The following is an 11,926-nucleotide window of genomic DNA, read 5'->3' on the forward strand; positions in this document are numbered from 1 at the left end:
GCTTTTCCACTGCCACCTGCCCCTACCCCTACCCCTACCTCCACCCACCCCACCCGCTTTGTACATATATATCCACGTCTCTTTCGTGATATCTACCTATATGGCCCGCCCTGCTATGACCCAAAGCATTCCCCCTCCCCCCCCTCCCCGGCACGATGTATGTTTTTGAATCGACGATGGCAATACCTATAGATAATGAATTACACCGGGACTGCCATGCTTGCTTGCTGTTGGGGTGGTCTTCATGGGCTGTCGTTATTTCTAAAGACGTTTACTTTTTTTCTTTTCGGGTGGGTTGGGATGGGATTGGATTGTTCGATAGACAAGATACTAAGATAAGACAAGATGAGATAGATGACATGAGATGACATGAGGTAGAATATAGGTACCGTTGATCGGTAGCTTTCGTTGACTTTTTATTGTTCATGGGGAGGGAATGATACTACGTACTAGTACCACGTATATGCCAAACCATGGATGGTAGGTACTACCTATACTTGGATGAGCTTGGTCCCACCCCAGCAGAACCCCCAGCCCGCAACCACCGAAAAAGTCGAAATTGTCGAGATCCGAAATATCAGTAGATATGGGTACCAAATATATTATTCTACCATTATAAAGCCCCACTTGCTCACTTTGGTGCTCACTAGCTTATACAGATACACATACATACACGCACATATCCAAGAACAATAAATACTGTTGCTAACGGCCATAGCCACCAGCCACCAGCCACCAGCCATGCCCCCTATATCCAATATCCTAACCGACTCACTCCTCCAATGTGAAATCAAACTGCTTGAATGCCTCCTTGAACGCCTCGGCATCGGCCTCCTCCTCCGCCTGCGACTGCACATCATTCTTCCAATTGATGCGCTTCTCCAACTCCATCAACTTGGCCATGACCCTGCGGCCGAACTGCAGATCGAACCGGAATTCGGTGCTCAGGGGAAGGAGGAGGGTTTTCTCGGACCCGAGCTCGGGTTTCTCAGCGTCCGGGTCCGCAGCGCCATCATTCTCAGCCGGATCAGCATCAGCCGATTCAGTAGACGGGGGATCCCAGATCCATACGCGGAAGAAGTCTCCGGGCTCGGTACTCGGATCTGTAGTGGACGAGGGCTTTTCGAATTTCGGGTATTTGAGGTTCTCGGCCTCGACTCTGAAGGCGGCGTCGACGAGGCCGCGTTTGATGAGGGATGCCGGCACGGGGAGGAATTGCCAGTGTACGTGGATGCCGTTGCCGCGACTGACTTCCCAGGTGACGGCGCCGAGGGAGCCCGACGCGCGGGCCTGCAGCATGGTGTGCAGGGAGGTGCGGTAGCGGTGCATTTCGGTGTATGTGGCGAGGCGAGAGGACGGGTCGGAGATGGTGTTTAGCGTGGGGGTGTGGGTGAAGGGGATGATGAGCATGTGGCCGGGGAAGGGGAGGGCGGGGGAGAAGGTCTTGGAGGTGGGGAGGGGTCCCTTGGCGGTGGTGAGGTAGCTTTCTTCGCCGATGGAGGTGATCAGGTGCGTGGCGATGTTGGGGTTGGAGAGGCAGAAGAAGCATTGGTCTGGGCCGGGGGGAGGGGCGCGGGCGCGCTTGCGGGGCCGGTGGTCGCCGTCGTTGTCGTCGACGGCGAAGCGCTGGAAGGATTCTTTTTGAGGGCGCAGGGGCTTGCGTTTGGTTTGGAGGGGAGCGAAGGGGATGGCGGTGGCGCCGGCGGGGAGAGTCATGGATGCCGCGGCGTGCGGGTCCAGCGTGAAGGCGTACATCCATTTCGTTTTGGCGGTTTTGCTGTACGAGGCCAGGCTGATGAAGCGGGTGAGGGGCTTGGCGTCGGGGTTGTCTTCCGTTGGGGGTTGGAAGAAGGGTTCGCGCTCCCAGAAGAAGTTGGGAGAGGAGGAGAGGTGGTAGCGCGGCTTGAGGGTCGAGCTGAGGTCGGAGATGCATTGGGCGTCTGGGGGGAGGTGGCGCCCTCGGGGAAGGGGACTTTGGAGCCGGTGCGGATGTCCTTGGGCCATTGGTGCGTGATGAGGATGTCGGCGGAGTGTGCGCCGTAGAGGGCGCGCGCGTCGGATTCCGTGTAGCCTGGGTGGTACTTTTCGGAGGACCTACTGCTGTCGGGCTCGAGAGTGCCTCCTAGAGAGACGAGACGGATGCCCTCGGAGGTCTTCAGCGTGCCGCGTCGGCCCAGGAAGTAGAGGTTCGGGCAGACTTCGTCGTTGGCCTCGATTGCCTCGATGATCCGCGTCGGGAGCGGGCGACTGCCCAGGGTGAAGTAGGTGGGCAGAGGCACGGTGATGTTGCCTTGCAGTAAGGCGGAGATCTGCTCGAGTTCATGCTCCGTCGAGCAGTCGCCGAAGAGGTCGCCGACAATAATGGCAAACGCAAAGTTTTGCTTGATATGCAGCTTGGAGAGTTTGGTAAACACGTCCTGCAGCTCGCAGTTGACGTCTCCGACGACGACGCTGGAGTGGATGTTAGAGGGTGGATTCTGGACAAGTCTCCTTGGGGGGGGAGACTCACATTTTGGACGCCATGTTCGGATTCGGGAATGGTTTGGGATACTATGATGCAAGAAGCGACCTCTGCATATTAGGGTGCAAGACTGTAGAATGGGGTGGGGTGAGCTGCAATTATAGAGAGGAAATGAGGATGTATGGGAGGACAGCTTCAAAACAAGGCTGTGAAATCAATTCTGATATCCCAAGCCCATAGTCTGTCTGGATAGTTCAAGTCTGGACGTTGCCAAAATCGCCAAAAATGGACTCGAGCTTGGGCCATGAGGCCCACGTGATTGATGCACACACTAGCCTGTTACGGCTAGTGCGGACCGTTCTAAACGCCGAACGGACGGCGTAATCTCCGCACCGGAACAAGGTTGCCGCGGGCCCGATGAATTTTTTTGTCTATACAACAGACCAGAGTTGGAGATCCTGCCCGACCTCGCCTTCCCCACAATCCTACAGCGACGCTGCCCGCTTTTGTCGCCATCACCCTTCAAGATGGTTGCAGCGTCGTCGGCTCCACGGGCCAAGGCGTCCGTGAAGCGCGTCAAGGGAGGAACAGAGACAACCAAGTCGCATCGATTCGAGCCGTTTTCCCAGCGTGTCGCAAAGTTGAAGATCGATCCCATCCACCGCGTGCGCCGACCCAGTTTCGGCGAAGAAGGCGATGATACCTCGTCTTATTTCCGATCGGCCTTCGAGCACTGGTCCGAGCTGAACCTGTCCGATAATTTCGCCCAATTCGTCCGCCGAGTGAACCCGCTGTGCGAGAGTCTGGCCCAGATCCTGTACCACGAGGAGAAGATTATGAACCTGCTGGTGGAGTACATCGAGAAGAGGGACCAGCTGTCGATCGAGCCGCTCCTGGGGCTTCTGTCTCAGTTTGCGCGCGATCTAGGCGTCAAGTTCGAGAAGCATTTCGCGACCGCGGTCACCTTGGTGGCGTCCGTGGCCGCTGGCCATCCCGATGTCGAGGTCGTCGAATGGAGCTTCACCTGTCTCGCATGGATCTTCAAATTCCTGTCGCGCCTGTTGGTGCCGGATCTCCGACAGCTCCTGGGAATCATGACGCCCTACCTCGGAAAAGAGCGACAGAAGGGATTCGTTGCCCGTTTCGCCGCTGAGTCGATGTCTTTCCTCATCCGCAAGGCTGGCCTGGTATACTATAAGAACAAGGTTCCCCTTCAGCGGGCTGTATCTTTCTTGCTGGAGGACTTGCGCCACGCGGCTGAGGCGTCCAAGAGTGTGGAAATCTACAAGGAGGGGCTCATGGCTATGTTCTCAGATGCCATTAAGGGTGTCAAGTACGGCATCCACTCCAACGGAACCGATATCCTCAGCTGTGTTCTTGAACATATCGCCACTGGCGATGATCTCCAGAGCAGTCTGGCACTGGAGGTTGCGAGCGGATTGGTAGTGAACGTCATGCACAACACCACCGCCGAGACTTTCGAGCCTATCCTGGACACCATACGGCTGTACATTGAGACAAGCTGCCGTAAAAGTGAGAAGCAGCATGCTACGGCGTGCTGTCGACTGATTTTCCTGTGTATCACTACTCGGAAGGGAACGCGTGTGCAGAATTGGAAACCAGTCCATCAGACACTACTTCTGCTGCTCCAGACTACCGCAGCTGCGCCGGATACATATGCTCAGACTACGCCACAACTTCTGACCGCAGTTGCTTATGCGCTCCAGGTTTCGCCTATGGATGAGATGCTGCCCTTTATGCGCTCGATCATGGATGCCGTAACGAAGGACGAACTCGCCACTCACTTTCTTGCATTCTGCGCTACGTTCTCAGAATGGGGACCGGAACGGTTCCACAGTGTTGTACTTCCCTACTTCCAAAAGTAAGATATCCATCTATCTGGCGTTTGACACAGTCATCTAACCTCAATGTTCAGGTTTGTCAGCACTTCATGGAAAGAGCATGAATACGAGCTCTGCTTGGCCATGCTCCGGTTAAACCAGACTGGCTGCATAACATCCGAAGCCTCTAAGCCTGGCTACATCACATGCCCACCTTCCTGGAAATCTCGAGTCAAGGATACATTCAACAAGCCCGATCACAGCGCCACCGAAGTGTCCCTTCTCAGTGCATACTCAAAGCTCCCCAGCGCTTTGTCGTTATCAACGGAGCCGTCTCTTATCCCTGATATGACCTGCATCCTTCATGATCATTTGATCAGCGTCCTTGAAAACAAGAATACTGATCCGACTGCTACTACAAAGTTCTTCTTGGGCCAGGGTTTCAAGACCTATGTTGAACTTGCCACTCGCTCTGGGGACATTGACTCGAAGCTCTGGGATCGGATCAGTAAGGTGGCTGCTCAATACTCCCGTCTTCCGGTCTTCCTTGAAGCCACATTGGCCTACCTCTCAGGAAACAAGGACATCGACCTCAAGAACTCGACCATCGAAGACTTCGCGGAAGTCCTGATCTCCAACCTTAGTGGGCCTTCTCACAAGCTGCGCCTCTTGTCGTTGAGAATCTTGCGGGAACTCGTCCAGGCTTCCGGCGAAGATGCCGACCTTATCTCCCTGGCCATTGAAATCGAAGAAAGCGAATTGACTTTGCAAAGCGCTAGGGTCCTTTCGATGCATGTGCGCAAGCTTGCATTGTCTTATCCCCAGGTGGTCTCTCGTAGATGGATGGCCAGGCTGCTCCCGCGTTTCTGCTTTGGTCTGTTTTCCAAGAAGATGGCGCCCCTGTGGGATGATGCTGCTGCCGCCTTGAAATCCATGAGTGAAAACCCCGAGGGAGAAAAGATCGTCTCGGACCTTGCATTCCAGTGGCTCCACGAGCGAGGACCCGGCGAAGCGGTTGCAGAGACGGACGAAGAAGACGAACCCGAGTACGGCCATAGTCACTACTCCTGCTTCAACGCAGAGAGGATTGGGGATATCTCTGCTAAATATTTCGAAAATCCCGAGCAACCTGCATCTTCATTGTTGATAGCCTTCGAAAAAGACCACACCTTTTCGGGTATTATTCCGGCTTCTCCTAGAACTCAAGCTTTGCGTGTACTCAATGCTGTCCCGAACATTGCGGAGAAGAGATCGCGTGATATTATCCCCTTGTTCCTGTCCTGGGGTCTGCGTGACGAGGAAGATGTTCCGACCGGCACGGATTCTAAGGATTCCAATGAGCCCTACGTCCCATGGGGATTCCACGACCGGCTGGCGTTCCTCGGTCTCCTTGGCCAGTTCATTAACCCTCGAGTCTTGTACAAGGCACCCGAGGTCCACGAAGCTCTTTTGGGGCTTCTATGCCACGGTAACTCGGAGATTCAGAAGTCTGCACTCAAGGCTCTTTTCACTTGGAAGGCCTCGGGCATCAAGCCCTACCAAGAAAATCTCCTCAACATCTTGGACGAGTCGCGATTCAGAGATGAACTCTCTGTTTTCGTTCGTGTTGGTGGTGAGGACAGTCTGATCGAAGAAGAGCACAGGGCCGAGCTTCTACCAGTTCTCCTGCGGCTTTTGTATGGTCGTATGATTTCAAAGGCCGGTGCAAGTAGCGGCCAGGCAGGTCAAGCTGGTCGCAGAAAGGCGATTCTTAGGACACTATCGCAGTTGCCCGACAAAGAGTTTGAAGTCTTTATGCATGTCTCTTTTGGACCTCTCGGCGATCTTGCTCTCCTTAAGGATGGCCAGATCGACCAGCAGGTGTTCCAACAGGAACTCGTCGGCCCAAGGAGACAGACTGGTTTGCTCAAGATGATTGAAACAGTCTTTGAAACGCTTCAAAGCCGGATGATCCCCTATGCAGAAAAGTCCATTCAGGTCGTTCTCTACTGCCTCGTGCGGGCTTGCCGTGAGTTGGAAAAGGAGCAGACAGCGCCCGCTGCCGACTCCCAAGAAGGTCGGCTGTTTACAGTGCTGCGCAGTGTTCGTCAGATGTGCATACGATGCCTTGACCTTATCTTCTCCATCTCGCCGGATCGAGATTGGTCGTCCTATGTCAGCGTCATATTCGAGGATGTGATCAACCCTCGTCTGGAGAACTTTGCAATTGAGACAGCCCAAGGCGTGTCGGGCCTTCTTCGACTGTTCCACACCTGGGCCTCTAGTCCTAGATTGGCTTTCTACTTTGTCCGGTATAACAAGGATCTCCTAACGAAGGTTGTGGATTGTATTGGTGTGGACTCTGCGCGTGACGAAGTCAAGGTGTTCGTCATGGACGAGATCCTCGTGCCGCTCATCAACCTCTCAACGGGCAAGGAGCTTGAAGAGCAGGAGAAGATGAGCGATATCCCTGCCGATGAAATCCGCTCCGAAGTGTTGGCTCCTTATATTGAGCACACCCTGTCCCATCTCAGTCGACTCCTGAAGCGTGGCCCCTCCAAGACCTTACTGGTTTCTGGTGTGCAGACTCTCTCTGTTCTGTCTCCATGTGTCGAGTCTTCGCAAGAGACTTTCAGTCTTATCAGCATCACTACATATCTACTCCGCCAGCCTGCGGATCGCGTGTCTCCCAGGACCAAGTCCGGTTTGCTCCGGACGTTGGAGCATTTCTTGCCCTTATTTGACCCAGAAGAGGACTCGAATCTTTCCGACGAAGTGTTCGAGGCCGTCTCGTCGATGTTTGACTACTTCAGGGACAACGCCAACCGCGAAATCTTGTCTAGAGTCTTCTCGGCTTTCGCCCAACATGATGCGGACCTCGTCAAAGTTGCGAGTCTCTGTGAGGACTTGAACTCTATCTCTACCAAGAAACTTGAGGTGGATTATGAACGCCGACTGCAGGCTTTCAGGGAGGTCAATGAGAACCTGTGGGAGACGTTCAACGCCAAACAGTGGCGCGCTTTGCTGTACAACATGCTTTACCAAGTCAAAGATGAGGACGAACTTGCGATCCGATCCAGCGCCTCCTTCGGGTTGAAGCGGTTTATGGAACGTGCCATCCTACCTACTGCCAATGATGTAGAGGAATTTGAACCTCTGGTAACGGGAGTTTTGTTCCCTGCTCTGCAGGGTGGCATGCGCCACAAGTCTGAGCTTATTAGAGCCGAATTTGTGTCCGCACTCGGATACTTCATCAAGCTGAACCCAACCCGACCTACCGTGCAGGACATGTCCGGACTTCTTGTCGGTGACGATGAGGAGGCTTCGTTCTTTAGTAATATTCTTCACATTCAGCAGCATCGTCGTCTTCGAGCCTTGCGCCGTCTGGCCAGCGAAGCCGCGAGTGGAAATCTCCAGGCGTCTAACATCAGCACGATTTTCATCCCTCTCAATGAGCATTTTGCATTTGATGAGGAAGCTGAAGAGGCCGACCACAACCTCATCGCAGAGGCTGTGACAACCATCGGGACTCTTGCCGAATGGTTGGACTGGAATCAATTCAGGGCCATCTTCCGGCGGTATCGTGGCTACATGCAGAGCAAGTCTGAAATGGAGAAGAACATTCTGAGGCTCCTGGGCAAGATGTCCGATTCTTTGACCAACGCCATGAACCAGTCCGCCGCCATCAAGGCGGCAGCGAAGGATGGAATGGATGGGCTTGAGACTCCCGCGCCCACTTCCACGCTTGCTCGATCCTTGCCGTCTCCGGCAAAGGTTGCGACTGAGTTAACAACCAACTTCATCCCTCAGCTGACCCACTTCATCCACCACAAGAATGAGGCGCAGATGAGTCTCCGGTTGCCTGCTGCTGTCACCACCATCAAGCTTTTGAAGCTGTTGCCTGAGCTGGATATGTCCATTCGTTTGCCGCCAGTTCTTTTGGATGTTTGCAGTACTCTCAAGAGTAAATCCCAGGATGCACGAGACACTGCGAGGAAGACCCTGAACGATATTGCCCTTCTCCTGGGCCCATCTTACTTTGGCTATATCTTGAAGGAGCTTCGGACCACCCTGACCAAGGGTTACCAACTCCACGTGCTTTCGTTCACAGTGCACTCGATGCTCGTGACGACAACCGATGACTTCAAGCACGGAGATCTGGATTACTGCTTGACGGACCTGAGCTCGATCGTCATGGATGACACTTTCGGAACCGTCGGCCAGGAGAAGGAAGCCGAGGACTATGTCAGCAAAATGAAGGAGGTCAAGAGCAGCAAGAGTTACGACTCCATGGAACTTCTAGCAAAGAACTCTACTGTCTCGAATCTGGCCAACCTGGTCCGTCCACTGCAGTCACTTCTGCGGGAAAAGCTCAACCAAAACATCGTGAGAAAGGTCGACGAGCTCTTGCGGCGAATTGGAGTCGGTCTTTTGAGAAACCCTGGTGTGGAGAGCCGGGATATCATGGTTTTCTGCTACGAAGTCATCCAAGAGACGTACAAGCAGCCGGCCCAGGTCAATGGAAAGGTAGTCAGGACTGCTCAGGAGAAGAATTTGCTTATCAACCTTCACGGCTCCAAGCGCAGTGACAAGAAGGGCACTACTACTTCTTACATCCACAAGTTGACGCGCTTCTCTCTTGACGTCCTGCGCTCAATTCTCAGCAAGTTTAACTCCCTGCTTACTCCAGCCAATCTGGCGGGATTCATTCCTATCATTGGCGATTCGGTGGTCCAGGCCCACGAGGAAGTCAAGATCGCAGCTCTACGTTTGTTGTCGACAATCGTCAAGCTGCCCCTTCCGGAGCTTGACAGCAACGCCCACGTCTATTTCACCGAAGCGGTGAAGGTGATCAAGGAGGCCCCAAGTACGAACACAGAAGCAGCGCAGGCGTCTTTGAAACTGGTCTCGGCCATGCTCCGTGAGAGGAAGAGTGCTAAGCTTAGAGATGGACATCTTGCCTACCTCCTTCAGCGCCTCACTTCCGACATCGAAGAGCCGGATCGTCAAGGTGTCACCTTCAACTTCATTCGGGCCGTCATGGCAAGGAAGTTCGTGGTCCCCGAAATGTACGAGTTGATGGACCACATTGCTAGCATGATGGTCACGAACCAGACACGCTCTGCGCGAGACCTGGCGCGCGGCACGTACATCCATTTCCTGATCGAATACCCGCAAGCCAAGAACCGGTGGACGAAGCAACTCGGCTTCTTGGCCAAGAACCTGGAGTACAAGCACCAGTCGGGTCGCCAATCGGTCATGGAAGCCATCAACATGCTGCTGGCCAAGACCGGAGACGAGCTGGCCCAGGACATTGTCAGCACATTCTTCCTGCCAGTGGTCATCGTCATGTCGAATGACGATGCGCCCGAATGCCGGGAAATGGCCGGAACCTTGCTGGGAGAGCTCTACACTCGGGCTGACAGAGAGCAGATGAAGTCCATGCTCACTCCTCTTCACTCTTGGCTTGAGCAAACGGATAACATGCTTCTGACCAGTACCGGACTCCAGGCCATGAGGATCTATTTCGAGGTTGAAGCCACCGAAAAGGACAAGGAAGCTCGGTTCGTCGTGGACGTTCTTCCGAGCCTCATGCACCCTGTTCTCAAGGATGACGACACCGACAACTGGCAAACGCTCTACTACTCCCTCCAGCTGTTCTCCAAACTTTCCAAGACCGTCCCTTCGGTTGCGTTGGTGAAGGAACGTTCCCGGACCTGGGCGGCTATTCGCGAATGCCTCTTCTACCCCCATGCCTGGGTCAAGACCTGCGCATCCAACCTCGTCGGTACCTGGCTTGCGGATCTGGCCAAGCACAACGCAGCTGGTGGCTACAGCGCTATCCCGTTGGCCGGTTCCACGGGATTGGATCTCGAGAAGGACGCCATGCTCCAGCTGATCCGTGCCAGTGTCCGCTGCCTCCGCACCCCCGCCGTCAGTGAGGAGCTGGCTATGCAGAGCGTTCGCAACACCATCTTCCTTGGTCGGTGCTGCGCTCAGAACGGCCTTGAGTTCCCCAAAACGGGGAGCAAGGATGCCGAATCGGACGCCAGCGACAGCGAGGACGAGGACCAAGGTGAACGTCCCGCGGGATCGAACAAGTCCGCCATTCATTACATCTTCCAGCAGACGTCTTCCATTCTCCGTCGGGAAGTTCTGACCACGCGGGCACCGTCTTTGATCCCCAAGAACGCTGCCATCGGTCTCTTGGCCTCGCTCTGCCGGCATCTGGAGGTCGAACACATCACTAACTCCCTGCCCGTCATCCTCCTTCCCCTCCTGCACATGACGGATACCTCCATCCCTGCGCCTCGCTCGTCGGACGAAGCCTTCCGCGAGTCGTACAAGGGCCTTGTCTCCAACTGCCACGAGGTCCTCGACATCCTCCAGAAGAAGCTGGGTACCACCGAATACGTCAAGTACATGTCTCAAGTCCAAGACACCATCAAGCAGCGACGTGAGGGTAGACGAGTCAAGAGACGCATCGAAGCCGTCACCGAACCGGAGAGATACGAGCAAGACAAGAAGCGGAGGAACGACCGCAAGCGCGAGAAGAGAAAGGAGAAGGGCGCCGAGCACCGTGGCAGAAGACAGGGCTGGTAGACGGGGTTTCGATGTGTGTGTGGATTGTTTATGCACGATTGCATTTGCTGGGTTTCAAAAAACAGTACGGCGCTTGGAGAATGGGAGATCATATTTGCGTTCGTTATATAGTACAGATCATTGCTTTTCCTTTCCGCCATCTATAAAAGTATAGTACATATCTTTAGAGCAGAGGCTGTACATAATCAAGTTCTTCCTTGAGGTATCCAGTCAACCCCCTCTTCGTTCAAGCCAAACCCAATCAAACCAACCTAAGCCAACTTCCCCTGATCACCCCCTGCTTCTGATCCCCTCTCCTCCCCCTCCCCTCCGCCTTCTTCTCCGTCACCGACCCATCATCCCAAAACTCCATATCCCCATCCAAATAGCCCCGAGTAATCTTATCCCCCTTCTCCTCCAGGATCTCCTGCAGTGTCGTCTTCTTATCAAAGAAGATGTTGAGGTGATCGCTAATGACGTGGCGGTTCTCGCAAGAAGGGCATTTAATCAGGACCGTGCCGCGGTGATACCCGTGCTTGGACAGGCGGTGTGTGGACCGGTTTCCGCATGGTTTGCAGGTGAATGTGATCTGGTAGGCGGGTTCGTTGGCCCGACGTTCGCGGTTCTGGGCTTCTTTTTCGGCGTCGGTTTGCGCGTCGGAGGTGCGGTCGGTCAGGGGGAGGGGGTGGTGGAGTTGGCGCGGGTGGTGGTTAGAGTGATTGAGGGGTGGGGGGTCTGTAGGTGGTGGCGGTGGTTGAGGGGCGAGAGAGGAGTTGGGTGAAGGGTCGGGACCGGGATGGTGAGGGTTTTGTGGTAATAGTTGTTGTTGTGGTGGTGCGGGAGATGGCTGCGCGGGGGAGGGTACTTTGGAAGGCGCGGAGACCTTGTGATAGGGAAGTGAAGGGGCGCATTTTGTGGGGGGTTGCCTTTTTTTTAAAAGAAATAAAGAAGGTTGAGGTAATGTGAAGGGTGAGAGGAGAGAGAGAAGGCAGATGGAAGGCGATGACGAAGTTGGGCCGGAGTTTGCGCCGGAGGGAAGTTCTTCCAGCAGCATCTGGGCCTC

The 11,926-nt window shown here is 54.6% G+C and overlaps 3 protein-coding genes across 3 annotated transcripts; 1 reads left to right on the forward strand and 2 right to left on the reverse strand.

The window, feature by feature from the left end:
• Positions 1–594: 594 nt before the first annotated feature.
• On the reverse strand, positions 595–2,678 carry BO70DRAFT_388072 (CwfJ domain protein). Its single transcript, XM_025545956.1, has 3 exons — positions 2,510–2,678; positions 1,974–2,451; positions 595–1,902 (listed from the first exon to the last, which is right to left on the reverse strand). Exons 1-3 carry the CDS (start codon positions 2,521–2,523, stop codon positions 772–774), a joined length of 1,623 nt encoding a protein of 540 aa, XP_025398171.1. The 5' UTR covers positions 2,524–2,678; the 3' UTR covers positions 595–771.
• Positions 2,679–2,988: 310 nt separating this feature from the next.
• BO70DRAFT_430151 (putative HEAT repeat protein (DRIM)) lies at positions 2,989–10,884 on the forward strand (the record flags this gene model as incomplete). The annotated part of the gene is made up of 2 exons (XM_025548135.1): positions 2,989–4,343; positions 4,398–10,884. The coding sequence occupies 2 exons, from the start codon at positions 2,989–2,991 to the stop codon at positions 10,882–10,884; spliced, it is 7,842 nt and encodes a 2,613-aa protein (XP_025398172.1).
• Positions 10,885–11,125: 241 nt separating this feature from the next.
• On the reverse strand, positions 11,126–11,774 carry BO70DRAFT_430152 (DNL-type zinc finger protein; the record flags this gene model as incomplete). The annotated part of the gene is made up of 2 exons (XM_025548136.1): positions 11,126–11,598; positions 11,729–11,774. 2 exons carry the CDS (start codon positions 11,772–11,774, stop codon positions 11,126–11,128), a joined length of 519 nt encoding a protein of 172 aa, XP_025398173.1.
• Between the last annotated feature and the right edge of the window lie 152 nt (positions 11,775–11,926).

The sequence above is a fragment of the Aspergillus heteromorphus genome (genome assembly GCF_003184545.1).
Source record: "Aspergillus heteromorphus CBS 117.55 chromosome Unknown BO70scaffold_17, whole genome shotgun sequence".
NCBI lineage: Eukaryota > Fungi > Ascomycota > Eurotiomycetes > Eurotiales > Aspergillaceae > Aspergillus > Aspergillus heteromorphus.

Coding starts and splice junctions, on each gene's coding strand:
- BO70DRAFT_388072 (XM_025545956.1), bottom strand. Junction 1,903..1,973: donor ACATCCGCACCGGCTCCAAA/GTCCCCTTCCCC, acceptor TCGACCCTCAAG/CCGCGCTACCACCTCTCCTC.